This window comes from Cebus imitator, unplaced genomic scaffold (genome assembly GCF_001604975.1).
Source record: "Cebus imitator isolate Cc_AM_T3 unplaced genomic scaffold, Cebus_imitator-1.0 Scaffold88, whole genome shotgun sequence".
Taxonomy (NCBI): Eukaryota; Metazoa; Chordata; class Mammalia; order Primates; family Cebidae; genus Cebus; species Cebus imitator.
In genome coordinates, this window is record NW_016107403.1 from 5,946,268 (window position 1) to 5,971,188 (window position 24,921).

At 41.2% G+C, this 24,921-nt stretch overlaps 1 protein-coding gene across 3 annotated transcripts in view; it reads left to right on the forward strand.

Moving 5' to 3' along the window:
- The window catches only part of VIT (vitrin), a 121,693-nt gene that overhangs the window by 48,010 nt on the left and 48,762 nt on the right, over positions 1–24,921 (forward strand). For all 3 annotated transcript variants that reach the window (XM_037740753.1, XM_017534884.2, XM_037740754.1), the window contains exons 4-6: positions 2,069–2,225; positions 14,345–14,478; positions 18,299–18,376. In XM_037740753.1, coding sequence (XP_037596681.1) covers positions 2,069–2,225; positions 14,345–14,478; positions 18,299–18,376 — 369 coding nt within the window. The remainder of the gene's footprint in view (positions 1–2,068; positions 2,226–14,344; positions 14,479–18,298; positions 18,377–24,921) is intronic.

Consider the following 24,921-nt stretch of genomic DNA (forward strand, 5'->3'; position numbering starts at 1 on the left):
ACAGACATTACACTTTTTAATAATTTTGGCAATCACTCTGCAAGATTTAACTAGTTCACTCTCTCCAGCTTAATTTTCTGTACAAATTTAACAAATACTTTATCTTGAGCCACACTTTGATATTACTCCCTGTTTTTCCAAAGTGCATGAGCACATGTGCTTGATTTCATTTGTTTCCCCCTGTGAGACAAATCAGTGAGTTAATCTACCAATTTTACTAATCTGGTTAGGTGCAGATAAAGCAGATCTTATTTAAGGTATTTCCCTGGGCTTTGTAGAAAAAAAAAAAAGACAAGCAAACAAAAAACAAATGCCCTCTTAAAAAAAGAAGGGAAAATTGACTAGCAGAAAGTAAAATGTGACATTTGCCCTTGTCTTTTAAACCAATTATTTCACAGAGAATTCTATTGCATGTAATACGTGCACCCTGGAGTCTTTCAACAGGTTTGCTCATTGTCTAATACTCATGCAATAAGCTTCCAGACAGACTCATTTACACAACCCCAAAAGATTTGGTTGGTCTGACTGGAGATTCAAAATCTCAGAGTACCAGGGTCACATCAAAATTTAATCTCAATGCACACAGTTTGTTACCTCCTATTTCAAAGAACTAAGAACAAAAGAAATCTATCATTTTCTTTACCTCTAAAGGAGGAGATGCATTTGGGAGTGAGGAAGTGATCTGGAGAGTTGAACACACAGTTATATCCAGGAATCAAACAATTTGCTAATTTGAAGAGAGACCATGCTGGTGTCTTCAACCCAAAATTTGCCTTTAAAAAATACTCTTAAGACTCAAAGTAGTAAACGTAGCCTTGAGTATCAGAGTTTAAAAGGATGAAAGGTAAAAAGAAAATAGCCAGTGAAGAGGCAAACTTTGATGGGGAGAATGAAACCACAAAACTGTTTCAAGCACAGTGCTCTACTTCTTAATGTAAACCACAAATTGCTTAAGCCTGTGATCAAACTCAACCCCTTGGTTCCCCGGAGAAGTTCCCTGTTGCCCCAGCCGTGAGTAGCAAAGATGGTCTGGGATGGGTTTTTAAGAAAAGAGCAGAAAACTTCAGTTCTCCCTCCAGCCTGAATGAAATGCAATTCTCCTCATTCAGGTACACAAGGGTTAAAAAGAGTATGCTTTTTAGATACAGCTGGAAGCCATTAGCAACTCTGAGACCATCTCAGGAACCCAGTTAGAGGGTGGGTGGCCTGGCAGAGCTCCTGGATCCAAGAGTCTGTGGATTACAGACTCTTAGCATTGGAAGGGGTTTTATTCTACCTCTCACCCAATGTAGAAATCCTCTCTATAACTGTTCAGTCTCCACTTGCATACTTCTATCAACAGGCCACTCACTGCTTCCTGAGGCAGCTCTCTCCTTCATGGACAACTTCAATTCCTAGAAAGTTCTTCTTGGCAAAATTTGCCCCTATAGAAAGCCTGTTCTTTAAGTTCCAGCTCAACCTCTGACATCACAGGACACAGCAATCCTACTTGTAAAGATAACTACCAGCTGCCTCCAATTCTTGCTTCCTCATGCCCAAATGACCCATTTCTACAAACCATCCCTTTCATTTGGTAGTTTCCAGACCATTCCCAAGCCTGCTGCCTCTTTGGACTGTGTTAATGTTTGAGAGTCCCTTCTGAAGAATGGGGCTCAGAACTGCATACCTTCCCCGATCAAAGGGCACCAGTAAAGTGTCCTCTGGGGACCTTTTCCTTCAGGAGTGTCCTGTCCTGCCATTGACTCAAGATAACATTTCTGGCCACTGGAGGTGGGTGGTCTTTTCTCAGCATTCTCTGCTTTGTTAATTGATTATTTGAATAAGCACAGGAATCAGACTTTTGTTTTTGTTCTCAGCAGGTTAAATGCAATGGATGGTCACTGTGGTACTTTGGATCTGGGAAATGTCCTAATTACATCTTTGCTTTCGTTATAGGGAGGGGATGTAGAGTCAGCCTAGGCTCTAGCCCTTAGAGATTATGTAAATCAATAGTTAAGACCTAACAGAGCCACCCCATAGATAAACTAATAGCACAGGGTGTAATTTTAACCCCATTTTGTATTCCCAGCTGTGCCTCAGATCAACTGCGATGTCAAAGCCGGAAAGATCATCAATCCTGAGTTCATTGTAAAATGTCCAGCAGGATGCCAAGACCCCAAATACCATGTTTATGGCACTGACGTGTACGCATCCTACTCTAGCGTGTGCGGTGCTGCTGTACACAGGTGAGTGGCTCTGAGTTACTTAATAACACTAGCAATTGGCAGGGAGCTCCCATGCAGGGTTGCCATATTTAGCAAGCAAAAATATACAGATATTTTTTAGCTCAAAATTTAAATCTTCATTAAAAACTTATTTTTACTGGATATAGAAGTCTAGCCAACAGTTATTTTTTTCTTCCTTCATTAAGCACTTTATGCTTCATTGTCTCCTTGTATAGTTTCAGATGAGAAATCTGTATTCACTTTTTATCTTTGTTCCTCTGTTCATGTCATTTTTCCTTTGGTTACTTTTAAGATTTTCTCTTTATTATTTGTTTTCAAAAATGTGGTTATAACATGCTTTTGTGGAGTTTTTCTTGTTATCCTGATTGAGAGTCACAGAGCTTACATATTTCATCAGATTTGAGGATTTTAAGCCATTGTCTCCAAATATTCTTGTTTACTCTTGCCCCAGCCTCTCCTTCTGGAACTTTATGGTACACTACTTCAAACTATCCCACAGGTCACTGAGACACTGGTCTTTTTAAAAAAAAAAAAAAAAAAAAAAACTTTTATTTTAGATTCCAGGGGTACATGTATGTGCAGGTTTGTTACAAAGGTATATTACATGATGCTGGGGTTTGGAGTACAACTGAACCCATCACCAGGAAGTGAGCATAGTACCAAATACGTAGCTTTTCAGGCTTTGCCTCCCTCCCTCCCCCTTCTTCTATTCCCTAGTGTCTGTTGTTCCCATCTTTGCATCCATGAGTACCCCATGCTTAGCTCCCCCTTATAAGTTAGAACATGCAATATTTGGTGTTCTGTCTCTGCATTAGTTCACTTAGGATAATGACCTCCAGCTGCATTCATGTTACTGCAAAGGACATCATTTTGTTCTTTTTTATGGTTGATAGTATTCCATGGTATATATGTACCACATTTGCTTTATCCAATCCACCATTGAGGCACCTCAGTTGGTTCCATGTCTTTGCTATTGTGAATAGTGCTGCAACAAACATACTGGTGCATGTGGCTTTTTGGTAGAAGGATTTATTTTCCTTTTGGAATATACCCAGCAATGGGTATATATAATCAGCAATGGGATTGCTGGGTCAAATGGTTGTTCATTAGTTCTTTGAGAAATCTCCTAACTGCTCTCCACATTGGCCGAACTAATTTACATTTCCACCAACAATGTATAAGCACTCCCTTGTCTCTGCAGCCCACCAACATCTATTACTATTCTGGCTTTTTAACAAAAGCCATTCTGACTGGTGTAAGGTGGTATCTTGGTTTTGATTTGCATTTCTCTGATTATTAGTGATGAGTATTTTTTCATGTTTCTTGGCTGCTTGTATATTTTCTTTCGAGAAGTGTCTGTTCGTATCCCTTTGCCCATTTTTTAATGTGGTTATTTGTTTTTAGCTTGTTAGATTGTTTAAGTCCCTTACAGATTCTGGATATTAGGCCTTTGTTGAATGCAGTTTGCAAATATTTTCCCTCATTCTATAGACTGTCTGTTTACTTCACTGATAGGTTCTTCTGCTGTGCAGAGCTCTTTAGTTTAATTAGGTCCCGCTCATCAATTTTTGTTTTTGTTGCGATTGCTTTTGAGGACTTAGACACAAATTCTTTGCCAAGACTTAATGCTGAGAAGGGTATTTCCTAAGGTTTCTTCTATGATTTTTATAGTTTGAAGTCTTACATTTAGGTCTTTAATCCATCTTGAGTTAATTTTTGTATATGGTGATAGGGAGGGGCCCAGTTTTATTCTTTTGCATATGGATAGCCAGTTATCCCCAACACCATTTACTGTATAGGGAGTCCTTTCTCTATTGCTTATTTTTGTCAACTTTGTGAAAAACCAGATAGTTGCAGGTATATGGCTTTATTCCTGAGTTTTCTATTCTTCATTTTCCATGCATCTGGTTTTTTTACTGATACTATGTTGTTTTGGTTACTGTAACCCTGTAGTATTAAGTCTGATAATGTGATGCCTCCAGCTTTTTTCTTTTTGCTTAGAATTGTTTTGGCTAGTCAGGCTCTTTTTTAATTCCATAGGAATTTTAGAATAGTTTTTTTCTAAATCTCTGAAAAATTACATTGATAGGTTGATAAAAATAGTTTTGAATCTTTACATTGCTTTGGATAGTATGGTCATTTTAATATTGATTCTTCCACTCTATGAGCATGGAATGTTTTTCCATTTGTTCATGTCATTTCTAATTTCTTCCAGGACTGTTTTATAGTTCTCCTTATAGAGCTCTTTCATCTCCTCAGTTAGATGTATTCCTAAGCATTTTATTCTTTAAATGGGATTGTGTTCTGATTTGGCTCTCAGCTTGAACATTATTATGTACAAAAATGCTACTGATTGTTTGTACATTGGTTTTGTATCCTGAAACTATATTGAAATAATTTGTCCGCTCAAGGAGCTTTTTGGTGCAGTCTTTAGGGTTTTCTAGGTATAGAGTCATACTGTTAGTGAAGAAAGATAGTTTGACTTCTTCTTTTCCTATTTAAATGCCTTTTATTTCTTTCTCTTGCCTGGTTGCTTTGGCTAAGACTTCTGCTACTACATGAAATAGAAGTGGTGACAGAGAGCATCCTTGTCTTGTTCCAGTTCTCAAAGAGAATGCTTCCAGCTTTTGCCCATTCAGTATGAGGTTGGCTATGGGTTTGTCATAGATGGCTTTTATTATTTTGAGGTTATGTTCCTATAATACCTAGTCAGTTGAGAGTTTTTATCATGAAAGGATGATGGATCTTATCAAAAGGTTTTTCTGTGTCTATTGAGATGATCACATGGTTTTTAATTGTTTATACGGTAAATTATTTTTATTGACGTGCATATTTTGAACCAACCTTGCATAGCAGGAATAAAACCTGCTTGATTGTGGTGAATTCACTTTTTGATGTGCTGCTGGATTTGGTTTGCTAGTATTCTGTTGAGGATTTTCGCATCTATGTTCATCAGAGATATTGGTCTGTAGTTTTCTTTTTCATATGTCTCAACTAGGTTACAGTATCAGGATGATGTTGGCTTCTTAAAATGAGTTAGGGAGGATTCCTTACTCCTTGATATTTTAGAAGAGTTTCAGTAGTATTGGTACCATCTCTTTGTACTTCCGGTAGAATTTAGCTGTGAATCTATCTGGTCCAGGGCTTTTTTTAGTTAGTAGGTTTTTTATTATTAATTCAATTTCAGAACTTGTTAGTAGTCTGTTCAGGGTTTCAATTTCTTCCTAGTTCAATCTTGGGAGGTTGTGTGTTTACAGGATTTTATGCACTTTGTGTAGATTTTCTAGTATGTGTGCATAGAAGTCTTCATAATAGTCTCTGAAGATCTTTTGTATTTCTGTGGGATTGGTTGTAATGTCATCTTTGTCATTTCAGATTGGGCATGGGTCTTCTTTCTTTTTCCCTTTGTTAATCTAGCTAGTGGTCTATCAATCTTGTTTATCCTTTCAAAAAACAAACTTCTGGTTTCAATGCTGTTGTGTATGGATTTTCACAACTCAATTTTGTTCAGTTCTGCTCTAATTTTAGTTATCTATTTTCTCCTGCTGGTTTTGGGGTATGTTCCTTTTCTTCTACTTCCTCTAAGGTGTGATATTAGATTGTTAATATGAGATATTTAGAACTTCTTGATGTAGGCATTTTGTACTATAAATTTTCCACTTAACAATGCTTTCACTGCATCCTAGAGATTTTGGTATGTTGTGTCTCTATTTTCATTAATTTCAATAATTTTGTTTCTGCTTTAATTTCATTGATTAACCAAAAGTTATTCATGAGTGGGTTAATTTCCATGTAACTGTGTGGCTTTGAGAGACCTTCTTCGTTTTGATTTTTATTTTTATTGCAGTGTGTTCTAAGAGTATGATTGGTATGATTTCAAATTTTTTAATTTATTGAGATTTGCTTTATAGCTAAGCATGTGGTCAATCATTATGTGGCTGTCTTTCCATGGGTCCAGAAGTACTTGTTTTATGAATCTGGGTGCTCCAACGTTGGGTGTGTATATATTGAGGACAGTTTTCTTGTTGAATTGAACCCTATCATTGTGTAATGCCCTTCTTTGTCTGTTTACTGTTGTTGGTTTAAAATCTGATATAAAATTAATGACCTCTGTAGATCTTTCTTCATCCCTTTACTTTGAGCCTGTGGGTATTTTATGAGCCTCTTGAAGCCAGCAGATGGCTGGGTCTTGTTTCTTAATCTAACTTGCCATGCTGTGCCTTTTAAGTGGGGCATTTAGACTATTTACATTCAAGGTTAATATTGATATATGAGGTTTTGACCCAATCATAATGTTGTCAGCTGGTTGTTTTGTAGACTTGACTGTGTAGTTGCTTTATAGGGTCTATGGGTTATGAACGTAAGTGTGGTTTTGTGGTAGCAAGTATCATTCTCTCATTTCCATATTTAGAACTCCCTTAAGGACCCCCTGTAAGGCTCATCTAGTGGCAATGAATTCCCTTAGCATTTGCTTATCTGAAAAGTGTTTTATTTCTCCTTTGCTTATGAAACTTAGCTTGGCAGAATATGAAATTTTTTGTTGGAATTATTTTTCTTTAAGGATGCTGAGAATAGGCCCTCAATCTCCCCTGGCCTGTAAACTTTCTGCTGAGAAGTCCACTGTTAGCCTGATGGGGCTCCCTTTGTAAGTCATCGTTTAATTGCTTTTAAGACTTTTTTCTTTCACTTTGACCTCAGAGAATCAGATGATTATCTATCTTGAGAATGGTCATCTTGTATAGTATCTCACACAGATTTTTCTGAATTTCTTGAATTTGTATGTTGACCTCTCCAGTGAGATTGGGGGAATCTTCATGAACTATATATCGTCAAATATCTTTTCTAAGTTGCTTACTCTGTCCTCTGTAGAAAGGCCAATGAGTCATAGTCATAGTCTCATTTGGTTGGTCTCTTTACATAATTCCATATTTCTCAGAGGTTTTCTTCATTTTTAAAATTCTTTTTAATTTTTGTCTGACTGCATTGATTCAAAGAACTGGTCTTTAAGCTTGGAGATTCTTTCCTCAGCTTGGTGTATTTTGTTGTTAATGCTTCCAAATGTGTTACAAAATTTCTGTAGTAAATTTTTCAATCCCAGAAGTTCAGTTTGGTTCTTTCTTACAATCGCTATGTAGTCTTTCAACTGTTGGATCATTTTACTGGCTTCCTTGGATTGGGTTTCAACTTTCTTCTGAATCTCGTTGAGCTTCCTTGCCTCACAGTTTATTCACTCACACCTTTCTCAGGTCCTGTTCAGGACTAGGAGCTGTCCTGGCACTCAGCAATTTCATGCAAGTTTGCTGGCTTCCTCCTTTTTCTGCCTCTGTTCTGCATTGCCTCTCTATTGAGTATTTTCTCTCAAAACATTTATTCAAAGTGTGATGGTTTACTTGATATTTAGTTTTTCTCAGTGAGAGAAGCACTTCCCAGCTATATAGTCAGTTATCTTGTCCCCTTCCCTGAAAAATGTACAAACTTAACTGAGCATCCTGTTTTCTCTGTCAACTTTACTATGGATGGGTGACCCCAGAAGTCATGCATGATCCTGCATCTTTTATTATAGCACTCCATAAAAAAAGACAACTGACTTCTCACTTTGATGGGAAGAGGAACAGAATTTTACTCTTTCATATTCACGACAAGGAAACCCAAGTTCTTGATGATATGTTCATTTTTTCTACCTGTATGTGCTGAGCAAGGAAATTATGGAGATGTTACCAAGGAAGACCCAAAAGAAATATCACAGCTATGGTGATGGGTTAGAGAAAAAATGGGGATGGGGAAAGTGGAGAAGGGTGATGGGTAAAACCACCTGGTCAATTATTGGTCTGGGATCCAGGAAGGAAGACAGGAGGACTGACAAACTTTGGACTAAGTTACTACCTAAATGAAGAGACCTTCACAGAATCCTCATACCACTTTTGTTAAGTTTAGAGTCAAAACATAAATACATGTTTACTTAATATCTTTGGAATTAAGACCAGCATGTATGTCAAGCACTTCACCTTTGTTAACTTATTTAATCCTGACAATAATTCCTCTACGCAGTTTCTACCATTCTCATGCACATCTTAAAGATGAAGATAGGTTGAATCACTTTTCTAAAGCCATACTATGAAAAAGTATCAAAGTGGGGACTCAAACCCAAGTCCAGCTGACTGCAGCACCTGTACTCCTAACTGCTGCCCAGGACAGCTTTGAGATTTGACTCAGGAGTCAACACTTGGTTACTGGATGCTGAATAAATTTTATGAATTATTCAGACTTCCAGTATCTTTTTCCTTTTCCTTATTTGCACATAAGTCAGTTGATTGTTTAGTTGTACCTCTGCAAGGGAGAGAAAATATATAAAATTCATTCTGTTTCAAGATGTCTAGTTAGTAGGGTCTGTGAAATTTGAGGGAGCAGTAAGACAAAACTATGCATAAAATAAAGTTTAAGAATTACTAGCAGATTTCATTGGCTATACTAATCTTTTCCCCATTACTGCAGAGGGGTGGGGAGCAAACTGGTTTTTCATTGGGAATGGGACTACAAAAGCTCTATTAAGGATAGGCAGTAAAACATTTTTAAAAAACGACACCAAAAGCTGTTCCATAACTCGAGACTATGGAATAAAAATCACTGAATGCTATTTCATAACTTCAGACTATGAAATAAAAATAATTTACTTTCACCCTAAAGTCAACTGAGGAAAAAGTTATACAAATCTACACACAGAAATGTTTGCACACCCATGCATGCCTCCCACACATACTTACAGCCCACCAGCACCACCGCACTGTCCAGTCTGTGTCTTTGTACACACTCCAGTGTCTGTGTAGAAAATGACATCTGCTGCAAAGGGCGAGCCTGTCTTTTAAGGTTGCCTGCATTTTTTCAATTTTGATCCTAGATGGTTTGTTCTTGGTTCCTCTGGCACTTGCTGGCTCTCTCTTACACTTCCACATTTCCGAGGCAGCATAGAGACACATGAGTAAATTCAACCTCACCAAAGATGTCATTAAACTAACATGTAATCTCTTGCACTATAATTCTCTCCTTCTAGCAACATCTCGCCCCTATGAGGCTGTTGTTAGCATCCTCATTTGTTATATGAGAAACTGAGGCATCAAAAAGCTAATCAAATTCCTAGTTGGGGCCGGGCACCGTGGCTCACGCCTGTAATCCCAACACTTTGGGAGCCCAAGGTGGGCAGATCACCTGAGGTCAGGAGTTCAGGACCACCCTGGCCAACATGGTGAAACCCCATCTCTACTAAAAATACAAAAATCAGCCAAGTGTGGTTGTGGGTACCTATAATCCCAGCTACTCAAGAGGCTGAGGCACAAGAATCACTTGAACCCAGGAGGCGAAGGTTGCAGTGACCCAAGATCATGCCACTGCACTCCAGCCTGGGTGACATAGTGAGACCCTGTCTCTAAATAAATAAATTCCTAGTTAGATTCACATTGATGTTTAAAACTCACGACCCCTTACTTCCAGCCTGGAGCCCAGGTGATATATTTACATAAGGACTGGGGGAGTCCCAGCACTGCTTAGGGTACAAAGTGAGGACTCGGGGCGGGGTGTAGACTTCACAGTACTCAAACCTGGGAAAGGCTTTATGGTGGAAACATGCACCCCTGCGGAGAAAGTAGGAAGGGCAGAGCCTTGGACAGAACCAAGGCTCTACAATCCCAGCATTTGGGTTAAAGGGTAGGAACTCGGTGGGGAAAATATAAATGAGGGAAGAGGGGCAGAAGAGAAGAGCTTGATTTGCTTGTTTTGCAAAAAACAAGATTTGCTGCTTGAGCAACTGAGTGCCACTGTGACTTCCCAGGCCAATGACTGATAAAGTGGAAAAACTATTTGGAAAGAGGTATCACCACTCATAGAGAGGATGGATAAGTCTTAAGGGAGAACAGATAGTAATTTTGGAAGCTATCAGTTTTGTTTTTCACACAGAGCAAATCTGTTTTCAGAAGGCAGGATTTAAGATATAGAGAACATGAGCAGAAAGTACATTGGGGACCTATAACCATTGTCCTGCCAGAGTCAGAAGTGGGAGACTGGAAACAATATACTTTGGTTTAGAAATTCAGATTAATTTGCATTAAAGGATTTAATGTTCATATTCTATATCATGCTCGGAGGTCTTAGTACAAGAAATTCCCTTGATTACTTCAAAGCAAAGGGATAATGAATATTTTTGAGGCATCATATTTTGGCTCAGGCTTATCCTAAACTAACTCCTGTGTTTAAAGCGGGGCCAAGTGCAGGGGAGAAGAGAGGTTTCTCTGAGAAGGTGCAATGAAAAGACCAGCTCCATGCAGGGCACTCTTCACGTTGATCTCTTGACCAGTTCCCACCCTCAGAACAGCAGCCATTTGACACCTGGTCTACTGGTGAACTATACCTTCTCTCTGAGCCAAGGAACTGACCCTCAGTTATCCCAGTCCCCTGGAATCACGGAGGAGGTGAACAACAAGGTCGTGCTCAGCACCATGAAGGGCACCGGAGGAATGCAGAGGAGTGGAACTGGGTTCGCTCTTCCAGAGAATATCTATGAAGTGCTTATGTCTGAGTGATACAAATGATGAGGTGGTATTTACATAAATTCTCCAAATTACCACAGCTCTGAGCCCCCGTCTGCCTCATAAGTGGAACCACAGCTTCTTTCAGACTCTCTCCCTCCTCCAGCATCTCCTATATTGATCAAGCCTCCTGTGCATCCTGCTTCTTTGCATTGCTGATGCCTCCTAAGGTTTAAGGACAACTGACTTCCCTGGGATCACTCCTGGATATATCCACTTCCAAGATGAGGCTTCACTCTGCCCCAACAGGAAAATCTCATGAGAACACAATAGTTCTGCATCTATACTTGTTCCCAAATCTGGGTTTTCAGTCTTACATAACCCTCAGCTGCCCAGTCCAGCTTGAGAATCCCCTCCCCATTCTCTAAAAACAGCCTGAAGGATGCTCAGCCCAGGGTAAGGGAGGTGGCAGTGCGGGGCTTCCCTCACTGAGGAGCAGCTATGCACACGTTCATGGTATACTGGGACATAAATCCAAGACAGAATAGTTTATCTGGAGGAAAAGAAAAAAAGTAACAGTTGTTTCTATTTTTTAATTTAACAATAAATTTTTTAAAAAATTATTAGAATTTTCAGTCTGAGTCAGTGGTGTGCTGGTAAATGTTTAACAACAAGCTCTCTAATGCAGGGATGAGATAGGCTTGACTTGCCAATTCCCACCATGTAAATATTTTCTCCATTGTTAATTCCAAGCTACCAATGTCAAGCTAATCAGCTCACCCAATCCTGAAAGCATAATAATTGGCTCTCACAGAGTGTAAGTTAGTTCAACCATTGTGAAAACAGTGTGGCAATTCTTCAAAGACCTAGAGGCAGAAATACAATTTGACCCAGCAATCCCATTACTGGGTATACACCCAAAGGAATATAAATCATTCTATTATGAAGATACATGCACGCATATGTTCGTTCCAGCACTATTCACAATATGAAAGACATGGAATCAACCTAAATGCCCATCAATGATAGACTGGATAAAGAAACTATGGTACATATACACCATGGAATACTATGCAGCCATAAAAGAAACGAGATCATGTCCTTTGCATGGACCATGGACATGGATTAAATTGGAAGCTATCATACTTAGCAAACTAACACAGAAACAGAAAACCAAATAGCACATGTTCTCACTTACAAGTGAGAGTTGATGAGAACACACAGACACATAGGGTAGGGAACAACACACACTGGGGCCTGTCAGAGTTGGGGATGGGGAGAGGGGGAGTATCAGGAAGAATAGCTAATGAATGCTGGGCTGAATACCTAGGTGATAGGATGATCTGTGCAGCGGAACACCATGGCACATGTTTACTTATGTAACAAACCTGCACATCTGGCACATGTACCCCCTGAACTTAAAATAAAAGTTGAAGAAAAAAAATTGGCTCTTGGCCAGGCGCGGTGGCTCACGCCTATAATCCCAGCATTTTGGGAGGCCGAGGCGGGCGGATCATGAGGTCAAGAGATCAAGACCATCCTATTTTTGTATTTTTAGTAGAGACTCTGTCTCTACTAAAAATACAAAAATAAGCTGGGCGTGGTAGCGCACACCTGTATTCCCAGCTACTCGGGAGGCTGAGGCAGGAGAATTGCTTGAACCCGGGAGGCGGAGGTTGCAGTGAGCTGAGATGGCGCCACTGCACTCCAGCCTGGCACCTGGTGAAGGAGCGAGACTCTGTCTCAAAAAATAAAAATAATTGGCTCTCAAAAGCAGGTGTCAGTGGCACCTTCATATATGGAAACATCGAATACTGTCCTTTCCATAAGAAATATTTCCACTTAGTTGGGAGACAAAATAAACTCCAGAAATTTATAGGAAATAGCACAAGATGGGAAAAAAAACATGAGTTTAAGTTTTAAGAACAAGATTCTAAGGAGGGAAGGAGATAGCAAAGTCATGTCAGAATCTCTGTGGGGAAGGAGAAATTGGGAACTCACTGCCCTGTTTGACAGCAGCACAGGCCTGGTTAGGCAGAGGGAACCAGGTCTTCTGGGGTCAAACAGCAGCATCGTTTTAGGCAGCCTGCCTGCCATTGGGAGATGTGAGGGAACTCAATCACAGGGAGCCTGGAGAGAAGACAGCAAGTGAGGAGGAGTTGGCTTCGGGAGGTGCCTGTGCTTTTGCACCCTTGAGAGGTAGATGGAAGCAAGAGAAACAAACCGAGGACTTAAGGTCAGTTAGACCTGGGTTCAAATCCTTCTTGCAATTGACTAGTTAGAAAATCCCAAGTTTCTAGTTAGAAAACACAACCTCTCACAGCCTGTTTCTATGGAATGAATGGGAATAACAGCATTCCCTCCACTCCACAACTCAGGTTTGCTGGGAGAACCCAGTGGGACACTACAGGTGAGAACAGTTTCAAAGTAATTAAGTGCTTTACATGTTGAGTATTATTTCCACTTTCTTTCCTTCTAGGCCATTGGGAGGTTGAGGGTTGAATGTTATTGACTCGTCAGGAAGGTGGGAGGGCAGGAAGTGACAACTCTCACTCCTAGAGGGAAGGAAGGGTGTTGATGGAGAGAAAGCAACATCTCCCCAGACTAGAAATTACAGATACCCAAAGGAGCCATGCATGTTAGACTCTGACACAAGAAATTGCAACGTAAAAGTGCAATTTAGCAACCAGATGGAGATCCTGCCTAACATAAAAGGAAAGACATTCATTGTCAGTCACTGTCCCATCAGGATCTAAAAACCTTACAAAAATCCTAGAAATTAAAGAAACAATTATCAGTCTTTTGGGGATCCTTATTTATTTATTTATCTTATTTTATTTTTTGAGATGGAGTTTCACTCTTGTTACCCAGGCTGGAGTGCAATGGCACAATCTCAGTTCACTGCAATCTCCACCTCCCGGGTTCAAGTGATTCTCTTGCCTCAGCCTCCAGAGTAGCTGGGATTACAGGCATGTGCCACCACCCCTGGCTAATTTTGTATTTTTAGTAGAGATGAGGTTTCTCCATGTTGGTCAGGCTGGTCTCAAACTCCTGACCTCAGGTGATCCACCCACCTCGGCCTCCCAAAGTGCTGGCATTACAGGCGTGAGCCACCACCCCTGGCCTGGGAATCCTTTTTAAATGAGTTTAACTTAGCCGCACACCTTTCCTTCCTGACCCAAAATAAAAGAAGTGTTTACTTTTCATCATTTTACATCACCCTTTGCAATAACTAAATTAATTCTGAGACATTACAAAACCAAATTAGAAACCGTCATGAAAGAGGTTTTACTTAAAAGAGCTAGTGGGAATGAGAAAACCAAGGAAAAGAAATTTGAGGCATGGTGGCAAAAAAGAAATTCCTGACAGAGCAATCAGCTCCTGTAAGAAGAAAGAGAAAGACATTCAACCTTGGAGCTCAGATGCTGGGCCTGGTGATTGGAGGCACCATTCTTGTGGGTTGAGCTTCACATCAAGGTAAACTTTGCTTAACCTTGCTACTTTCCTATGTCTAAATAAAGATGGCGACTGGTTTACTAGTCTGTTGATCATGTCAAAAAATACTTCTGTTCTTTCCTCAAAAATTGTTTTTTCTCTTCATAGTGGTGTGCTTGATAATTCAGGAGGGAAAATACTTGTTCGGAAGGTTGCTGGACAATCTGGCTATAAAGGGAGTTATTCCAACGGTGTCCAGTCGTTATCCCTACCACGATGGAGAGAGTCCTTTATCGTCTTAGGTATGACCACACAGTGGAGAAATGCTACTAAACGTACCATGAGCTGAAACGTGCTCTTTTCATTGTGCTGTTGGTTTTTGCTTATGGCCCGCCTCATTTCATAAAAATCTGAAGCATTAGTTTTTCTGATAATTAGGATCATGAAACAATAAATTAGAACTACATGATAAATCACCACAAAGTCAAATCTGAAAATACTAAAAGGCTCCAACTTCTTGTTTAATTACACTGCAGCTATCTGTAAGTCTAATCAGATTTTTAATTACATTAATTACATTTAATAGCTTGGGTTTTAAAACCAGTCCTTTAGTTACGCCAAACGTGCCTCATATCCAGAGCCTTATTCCTTGAGATTTCTGGTAAGTGGATAGGTATTGTCATAGCATATCCGTTGTGTCATACACAATGGCCATATCAAGATGCGGTCTGTTCCACTGTTGGTGATGCTAAGTTTGATTCATTGGATACTTTGTCATATCTCTCCATGGCAAAGCTACCTCATAATTAATAAGCATCTGTAGGGTGATGCATTAACATGCTCAAGTAGCTTGTTCCTCAACAAATTTCACCCAACGATTTTAACATCCATTGCTGATCCTCACTGTAGCAAGTATTATATTAGTAAATGCAAAATACAATTTTTTCTAATTCCATCATTCCTTCCACATTTATTAGCTAATGTTCTCACATAAAGATTTTCTTTCCCCCTGTGCACCTATTATTTTTAAGTGGACTACAGACTCATAGATTGTGTTTAAAAATATAATGTTATCATCTATTATCTTCATTTTTCTTTTTGTATTTTTATATTTTCTGAGATTCCCCAGTGGGAGCCCTTCAAGCTTTTGACATGTTCACGGTATTGCTTGAGTACAACACAATGTTCTGTGCTCACCTTATACTTACCCTACTCTAGACCTGAATCTCCCATTTTCTCTAAGAATTTTAAACTAGATTATAGCCAACTTCCTGGCCTCCAAACAGAATTAGTCACCTTGGGACTGTCCTGAGAAGGAGCCACTTACAGAAAACCAACTGAATAGGGAAGAGAGAAATGTTTTATAAGACAGTAGGCCTTCCAATCTGGGTGGTTTCCTAGTACTGCTAGGCACCCCATGCCTCAAGCCCCTACTATCCTCCACTGACTAGAGTCGTAACAAAACAACAAACAGACCTTTTATTATTCTTCTCAACTTGAGCAATCCCTGCTTCCTTTTGCCTGCCAAATTCTACACACCCACAGTTCAAATTAAACTGGTTTCTTTGTCAGATAGTGGAAGGGTATCAACCGCCTTGTGACAAAAAATTCAAAACAGGAGCCATTTGAAAATGCTAATGTCTAGAATACAAATATGTTGAGATAGAGAGAAATATAATCTCCTCATCGGTGTTTACCAAGATCCTGGCTAAGTAAGGGCATTTCAGCCTCAAGTGCTCAGTCTGCAATCCAAGAATCTCAACAGAGGTTTAAAAGAAAAATTAATTCTATGGCAGTAGAGATGTTTTGGGCTTTTTAAGTGAAAATCAATCTGCTGATATTATTTCCTATAAATCTCAGTTTCCGTCTCTCCTTATTCGACCTAGTGACATTTAACCGAAAATACTTTTCGCCAATGATAATAAACATTTGTGCTTCTGCACTTGGAATCCTCTCTTGAATGGATGAGTTAGGAGCTCACTGCAGCATAAGGATTGATAACTGACCGGCAGCCAAGGAACGCTTCCCATTATTCAGAGGCTCATGACCAGTAAATTTAACTGGATCATGTCTGAATCCTCTTCTGAAGGCTCAGGTGCCACCATGACCTTTCTCTAGGTTTTTATTTCTAATATTCATATGCCCCTGGGCTCCTTAACTAGTTCACTTTGGTGGGCTAAGAGAGGGAGTGAAAAGGGAGATGTACATTTATGACCCGCATGATCTTTGCACAGTCCAGGGGTATGAAATGTCAGTGAGGGACCCCCTATTACTTCCCTTTTATTCTTTGATCCACATTTCAGGGAACTGAGCTCATGCTTTTTTTCCTTCTGAATAGAAACGAAAAAAAAATCATCAGGTTTTAGATATGAGAAGAACAATAAACAGAGAAGATTTCTCTTCCTCGCTTTCTGTAGATAAAGTATGGCCTACAGCCATGGGGCCCTCCCAGGACCTAAAATAACCTCAATCATTGGCATTTGAAGCAGGCCTCGACATTGGCAGAGGATTTGGAAATGCCAGGTCCTGTTCCCCAGGTGATTTTAATGAGGTGAAGTAATGCAAGTGAGCCCATACACGTGGCATTTATAGGTAACACCAGAACAAATTTTTGCATCTCTATGGCGATATATAGTTCCAAAACATCTTAACATTTTTTCCATTAGATGCCTACAACTTTGTGTAGTAAGTAGGGCCATGTCATTATTCCTATCTTCTGAATAAAAAAAAAAAAAAAAAAAAAAAAAAAAAAAAAAAAAAAGAGCCTCAAAGGTTGGGGCAGTTAATTAAAGGTAAAATAGAAACAGAAACCTAGATTGTCTTACTCCTAAACCCAGGTTCTTCCTGAGACCTTGTCGCTCTTTCTGCTTCACGATCCTACAATCCCTTGGCCAATAGGAAGGTTGGCAAGATAATGCACTAGATCCTCCTCCACCCACCTAGGCCCTCCAGGCAACACTGCTCACCATCTCCTTCACATCCTGTGAAAGTATTCCCTCCGGATGGGAGAAGAAATGCTTTCATTACAAGATGTAATATCGGCTAATAGGTAGTACCCTACTAAGGTACTACCTATTAGCCAATAATGCCCTACCAAGATATTTTAATTTTTTTTTTTTTAAGATGGAGTCTCACTCTGTCACCAGACTGGAGTGCAATGGCACAATCTTGGCTCACTGCAACCTCCAACTCCCTGGTTCAAGGGATTCTTCTGCCTCAGCCTCCTGAGTAGCTAGGATTACAGGCACATGCCACCATGCCCAGCTAATTTTTGTATTTTTAGTAGAGACGGGGTTTCACCATGTTGGCCAAGATGGTCTTGATTTCCTGACCTTGCGATCCGCCCGCCTCAGCCTTTCAATGTGCTGGGATTACGGGCATGAGCCACTGTGCCCGGCCAGTATTTTAATTTTAACAGAGATCTAAGTATTAAGATACTCTCACACTGAATAAATACTTCTTGAGCAACTACTTCATGCCAGAAAAAAACTGCTTTGGGCTCTGAAAATTCAAGTTACCAGGTCAGACAAATGACTTGCCTTCAGGGGGCTTACTATATTCCAGTAGCACTCTCGCTTTAATTGTGAAACAGAGCCCATATGTTGGAATTTTAGGCAACCTTTTATGGTTGGAAGAAAACTTTGGTAATTTTTTTTGTGCTTCATCTTTTCTCTGATAGACATTACCAATCCTCCTCCTTGCCTGGTAGCTCCCGTGTCTCCCCCTGGGTGGGCAACACATGGTTTTTTCCAAGGTTGACCTATATTTACCAACTTTTAGTTGTTCTACTGTTGTGAAATTCAAATGAATCCCATAGGGTCTTTGAAAGTAAGAGGTAGCCAGCCTATGACCAGAGTACTCCATCATCTCAAAGGACAGCATGTGAAAGGCTTCTCATTCATCTGCTGATATAATTAAACATTCGAGGACACACAGATGAAAACTTAACTTCCATGTCACATCTTCATGGGTGAGAGAAGGGCTGCTGATGTTAAACAACTCTGAGTCATGGAGATTTGGCTGCTTCCATTATGATAGTAATAAAATAGAAGCTATACAGAAAAAGAAAATGCCACTTGACGTTCTCATTGTAATCAACAACTTTTTTTTTCTTTTTTGCAGAAAGTAAACCCAAAAAGGGTGTAACCTACCCATCAGCTCTTACATATTCATCATCCAAAAGTCCAGCTGCCCAAGCAGGCAAGTGCTCACGTGTGATTGAATCTAAACCTTGAGTTCATAAACACGCGATGTGTTTTGGGAGATAGCAGAGAAATTAACATCCTAACCGGTCAAGCTCCACTGGCTCTGGCAATATTTTCACAGATGCCAGGAACATGGCCACAAAAATCAATGAGATCAGACGGCTGGGGCTGAAGAGTGAAAGCTTTATTTTTTGTTTTTGCAGTTCGGAGATTGTGTCTCTATATTTGTGTCATTTTCATTCAGATTGACTGTTGCCTTGAGTTCTATTGTATTGTTACTTTAGAAAATGACATGACATTCCGTCTGGAAATGTTTCCTGGCAGCTGAAAGGAAAAAGGCTGTATCTACTTAGGTATGAAATGAAGAGAAGCAAAGAGAACGAGGTGGTTTATGTGATAACAGCAAGCTGCTAATCCAAATAACCCAGGCCAAAAATACACTGTCTATGGGGTTGTGCCAACCCAGCTTCCATGGGAACTACAAAAGTGGGTATAGGTAGACTTTGGGCCAAGAAAATACCGCTTTCTAGGTTTCTGTGTTAAATCAAGAACTGTACTATGCATTATTGTGTCTCCAGAGGTGTTTTGATTTCCCACACAAAGAGAAGCTGTGAGTTGCTTTATAATGGGATTGTGCATTGCTTCCAGAAACTTGCTGGGTTAGCTAACACATTATGAGCCTGATAGTTCAGGTTCTATTCCTGTACTTAAGGTGAACACGGTTTAATAGCAGCAGCAGAACAGCATTTATGGAGCATTTGCTGTATGCCAGGCATCATTCCAAGAATTTTACCTGCTCAGGCCAGGCGCAGTGACTCATACCTATAATCCCAGCACTTGGGAGGCCAAGGCGGGTGGATCACGAGGCCAGGAGTTCGAGAATTTTATCTGATCATTGAGTTTAATCACCATAAACCACTATCAGCCTATAGTACTGCTCTGGCTCCTTGAGGAAAACGCAGCACGGAGAAGTTAATTACTCTCTGTCAAACAGAAACCTCTCTCTAAACCATCATTCTAGATTTTCTTATGCTAATAGTATGTATATAGATTCCTGATTTTCATGATTTGAAGAGCCTTAGCATACACATAAGGAACGTTTTTTGTCTTTTCCCTTACTGCCCCGGCTCCATCTATCTAATGACGTTTTAATGAGTCCAGTCGTCTAGTCCTGTTTGTTTAGTTGCAAGTATACAGCTATCCCCACCTCCACCTGTGAACTGGCAGCGGGTGCCGGTGCCTCTTGGGCCATTTCTGAGATATGGCTTGTTCTTTTTTGGCCTGGGCACAGAGAAGACGAATGGGTGGCAGAGGTCTCCTTAACTGGCTGGTGTCTCTATTGTTTCATCTGGACTTGTGGCTCTGCAGAGCCAGATGAAAGACTGATTCCTGAGTAGGTGATATGTGTGGCTATCAAAGGAAAGCGGACAGTGTTTCGTTTTATCCTGACACCCTCTTCTTGGGCCAGAAAGCTGTGCCCTCACTCCTTTCTCCAAGGTAGATACCCATGCTAGCTTCCAGCAGCAACCCCCCAGCCCCCGGCAGCCCCTTCACACAGAGCCATAGAACAGCCAGGCTTCTTTTTAGCCCCCTTTTAGCCCCCTCTGGGGTCTGAGAACTGGGATGGGGTGCGGTCGCCTTCCTCCTTGCATTTTGCTGCACCCCCAGCTGTCAAGACCTGCTGGCCTAGACCACTCCAGCTGCGCCCCTCCCCCTTTCAGAGATCCCTGAGGCAGAAACAGTCCCCAAGTTCACATACAGCCCCCAACTTTAGGGACCACATGTCAACACTCCCTATTTTTACCCTGAGAGGGCACTTCTAGACTCCCAGAATACACCCCCAAAACTCTGCAGCTCTGTTGCAGCACTGCACACCTGTGATGGGTCTGCAGAAAGACTGGAGGGAAATAAGATGCCCACCTGCCCTCCTGGCAGGTCCCCACAATCTTAATGAATGACTCTCTTAAAGCACCTTCATTTGGCTTGCGTGCAACAAAGAGTGATGGAAGGGAGGAAATATCATCTGACTCTCAACACAGCACTCCCTAAAAGGTCGCTTCTGACCCCTCCCCTTCTTCGGGTCCTTTCCTTCTGTTCACTGGCCTGGGATGGGGGTGTCGGGGTGTTGTCCAGGTTCTAGTGGAATGAAGTCACCCATGGGAAGTTCAGTGGCACCTCTCCTCTTTCAGAAAGGGATACTTGTGCCCTTCTGGTTGCAGCTTTGGTCCTGTGACTGGACAGCAGGAAGGGCCACAGAACCTCCAGTGACTGTAGCTGTCTGTCCAGTGCTCTCTGTGCCACACACCTGCACTACAGTAACCCGAAGGCAGAGTGCCAGTATATTCCCTTTTCAGATGAGGAAGCTGGCCTTTAGAGAGGTTTAGTAACTCATCCAAGGGCATAGTTCTAAGCAGCTCAAAAAGCATGCAAACTTGGTATCCCCTTAAAGCAGGGAAAGTTGCAGGGAAAAGAGCTTAGGGGAGAGAAACTATAGCCAAATGATAACTCAGATAATAAAAGCCAACTTGGCTTGTACAGTCTTTCTCCACAGCAGAGATGATTTCTAAAATTATTTACCCCAAGCACCATCCATCCCCAGCAAGCACTTGTTCCACATGTCCGAGTCGTTGACATCAACAAGGAGTATGGGTGGCCAAGGGTGCTTCTCGTGAAATTTATAAACTAGCAAGAGCCAGGCATTGCTGATGTCACTTGTCCCCTTTACCATACCATTTAAACTTCTAATGACAGTATCACTAGGCATTACTATCATCTCCTTGTTACTAGATTATCTGTGATGGTCAGAGTCTGAAAAATTATTTACTCCTTCATTTCATTCATTCATTCATTCAGTATTTACATTGAGTGAGCATCTCCTATGTGCAAGACCCTGAGCTAAACTACCAGCATTCCAACATAAAAAGGATTATTGCAGATAGAAGCAGCTCTCTCTTTAAAATCTTAGTCCCTAAGTCCTTAGTCTTACTTAGGAGTAAGTTTTCACAAATTCATATAAAAATGAGCACAATTAAACGAGTGGTCCCCTTGGTCTTCCTTAAACGATAAAATTCCTTTCGACATTGGGGGAAGCAGAAGAGATACAGGGTGAGCAGCTGTTCACGTCCCGGCATTGCCCCTATAAAATGTGTTCCGTCTCTCTGAGATTATGAATTAACAGGTTAATCAGGCTAGGATGACCTCTGAAAGCATGACAACCTCTGTCCTGGGAAGTTATCTCCCTCAAAAACTAGAAGGCACTTTGATTTGCCCTGTGTGGTTCACACTGAGAACAAGCATTCCCTGAGATTTAAATGCTGTCTGCGCTCCACCCCCCATCCCCACCCCGCCCCCTGACATTTAGCAACCATTAGACAGGCGGTTGCTTTTTGACTTAGGGCCTTGAGGTAAGTAAAAACAGTAAGTTTTTATTTAGATAAAAACAGCTAAGTGTTGGTTTGTAGAAGCTTATTTAATAATAATAATAATAATAATAATAATAATAAAAAGCTAGGAAGGCACATTCCTAGTACCACAGCAAGAGAAGGGAAAGTAAATCTTTGGTAGAGGCTGCTGAGCTGGTATGGGAAAAACCCCTCCTGCCTTCCCTGACTGTCTGCTGAGTCCCTCACTGTGGCTCTCAAATCAGAATTCCACGGCCCACCCTGAGTCCAGTGGGTCAGAATCTCTGCGACCAGGGCCCCGGGACCTGCATTTTAACACATCTACTGTGGTTCTAACGATAAGCCAAGTGCGGGAAGCTGTGTGGCACCACCTGCTATGTTTGAGAAGGGAGCTCTTCTGACCATGCCCAAATGAGGAATATGTGTAGAGTTTAAGAGAAGTTTTGAAATGCTTTCCCATAAAAATCTTTGAAAAATGATCAAACCTCCATGTAGCTGAGATTGCACGAAGAAGGTATTTTACTAGTTTTTGTTGTTTTTTTTTTCCAAATGGCTCACAAAGAACTTGGTTTCATGAAGAATTCACCTTGGATCAAATCAAGGACACTATGTTCAGTGAGGAATTGGGAGCAATTGGGATAGGAGGAGTCATTTTTCTGTATCTTCCCTCTTAAAGACAGTTCTAATCCATTGGAGGAGGGCAGGCAAAAACAGCAGCCCACGGAAGCCCATGGAAACCCATGCTGTTAGTTGAATTTAAGATGCACTTGAAAGCATCTGCATTATAAGCTAGTGATACAAAGACTGCCCTCGGGAGAGTGAACCTTTCTCTAGCAAATCAATGTTAGCAAAAGCAGACTGAGATAGTCAGAAGCCTGGGGATTAGCCAATGGTGTGACAAAAAGATAATTCAGATTTTCAATATACAATAAGTTTTAGGTGACAAAAAGTGTTCACTATTTCCAAGTAGTTTTATTTTTAGTACATTGCAGTTTCATGAATAATTTACAAGTAAATTGTTAGTTTATTTATGTTTCTTTCCAGATTATTAATTACATCCTATTTCATAAAATATACAAGTGGATTTGTTAAATGGCTTTTCCCTAGATGAGGTAGGTCGAACCTGGGCCTGCACCTTCCTAAAAAGGCATTAATACCTGGTGGCATTTACCAGAGGGTAAGATGGAGAAATTAGAAACTTCCCTAGTACCTGTTATGAAAGCTCTAACTCTTTAAAATAATGGAAATGTCATAAATCAGGCAGATTCAGTTTTGCCTGAGGCTTGAAGACTGGCTGAACCCCCGAGGCTGCTCTCAGCTCTTTTGTGATTTGTCTGGCACAGGCTACAGGCAGATTTAAAGGTGACCACCTTAGCAAGAAACAAGGCAATTGAAAGATCGGCTTCCTACCTTGACCTGGTAATACCTGCAAGAGCAGGCTGAATGGCTGAATTCCAACCCAATTCCAGACTATGTTTGCTGACCTGCTCTCCCAAGTCAGTGCTGTGATTCCTGCAGGAGATGGCAGAGTCAGGGTGGGGAAATGGGCAGGTGCTGGTGCTGGTGGTGGGTCTAAACACCCCACCACACATTTGTCTGCATTGCTTGTCCAGGACTATGATTGTGGCACTATCTTCCTGGATGTTGTACAATGCCAAAGGGGAAGGTGAATGGTTCCCACCAAGACAGAAGAATCTTCTCATTTCAGATGTTATCTCCTTGGCCTGCTGTGCTGTGTAACAAAAACACATCAACCCTAAGCAGAGTTAAGGCCAGTGCTGGGATGCTATGGTAGGCTGAAAAACACCCTCGAAAAGACATCCGAATCCTAATCCCTGGAACAACTGAATGTTTCTTTATAAGGAAAAAAATGTGGGGAGGCTTTACTAATGTGATTAAATTAAGGATCTTGAGATGGTGGGGCAGGGGTTATTCTGGATTTCCCAGGTGGGCTCTAAATGCAATCACCAGCATCTTTATAAAAGGGAGGCAGAGGGAGATTATTTTACATCCACAGAGGAGGAGATTGTATTAGTTCGTTCTCACACTGCTATAAAGATATTACCCAAGACTGAGTAATTTACAACCAAAGGAGGTTTAATTGACTCACAGTTCCACATAGCTGGGGAGGCCTCAGGAAACTTACAATCATGGCAGAAGGGGAAGCGGGCACATCTTACATGGTGGCAGGTGAGAGAGAGAGGGAGAGAGAGCGCGCGCATGCAGACGGAAAATCTGCCTTATAAAATGATCAGATTTTGTAAGAACTCACTATCGGGAGAACAGCATGAGGGACACCACCCCCATGATCCAATCACCTCCCACCTGGTCCCTCCCTTGACAGGTACGGATTCTGGGGATTACGATTTCAGATGAGACTGGGGTGAGAGCACAGAGCCAAACCATATCAGAGGTCATGTGAAGACAGAGCAGAGAAACAGCTGAGGATGCTGGCCTTGAAAACTAAAGTGGCGTGGCCACAAGCCAAGGAATGCCAGTCCACAGAAACCAGAAAAGGCAAGAAACAGAGTCTACCCTACAGCCTTCTGAGGGAGCTCAGTGTTGCTGACACCCTCAGTTTGACCCAGTGATGCTGATTTCTGACTGCTGGCCTCCAGAACTGTGAGAGAATAAATTTCTGTCATTTTAAGCCACCCAGTTTGTGGTAGTTTGTTATAGCAGCCCTAGGAGCTGACACAGATGCACAGGGACAGAAGCTACCATGCCCCCAGTGGGGCCCAGCAGGCACAAGCAGCAGCGGGTTGTTCCTTCCCAGGACTGAGGAGCTGTTCACTTTGGGGGCCATCGTGTGTCTCCCTGAGAACTCGCAGTTCTCAATGTTCAGTAGGTAGTCACTTGTCCCCTTGCTCTAAACCTTCAGAGATATCCTCAGAGTACCAGAGCACTAACAAACTGAGACTTGCTTTACAGGGAGCCAACTACAGTGGTGTTTCAAATGAGAGAAGCAATCTAAATCATCATGCATGAATGAAGAGTACCATTTAGAAGTAGAATCTAGGCCAAGCACACTGGCTTTCACCTGTCATCCCGGAGCTTTGGGAGGCTAAGATGAAGGAATTGCTTGAGGCCAGAAGTTCAAGACCAGCCTAGGCAACACAGGAAGACACTTTCTCTAAAA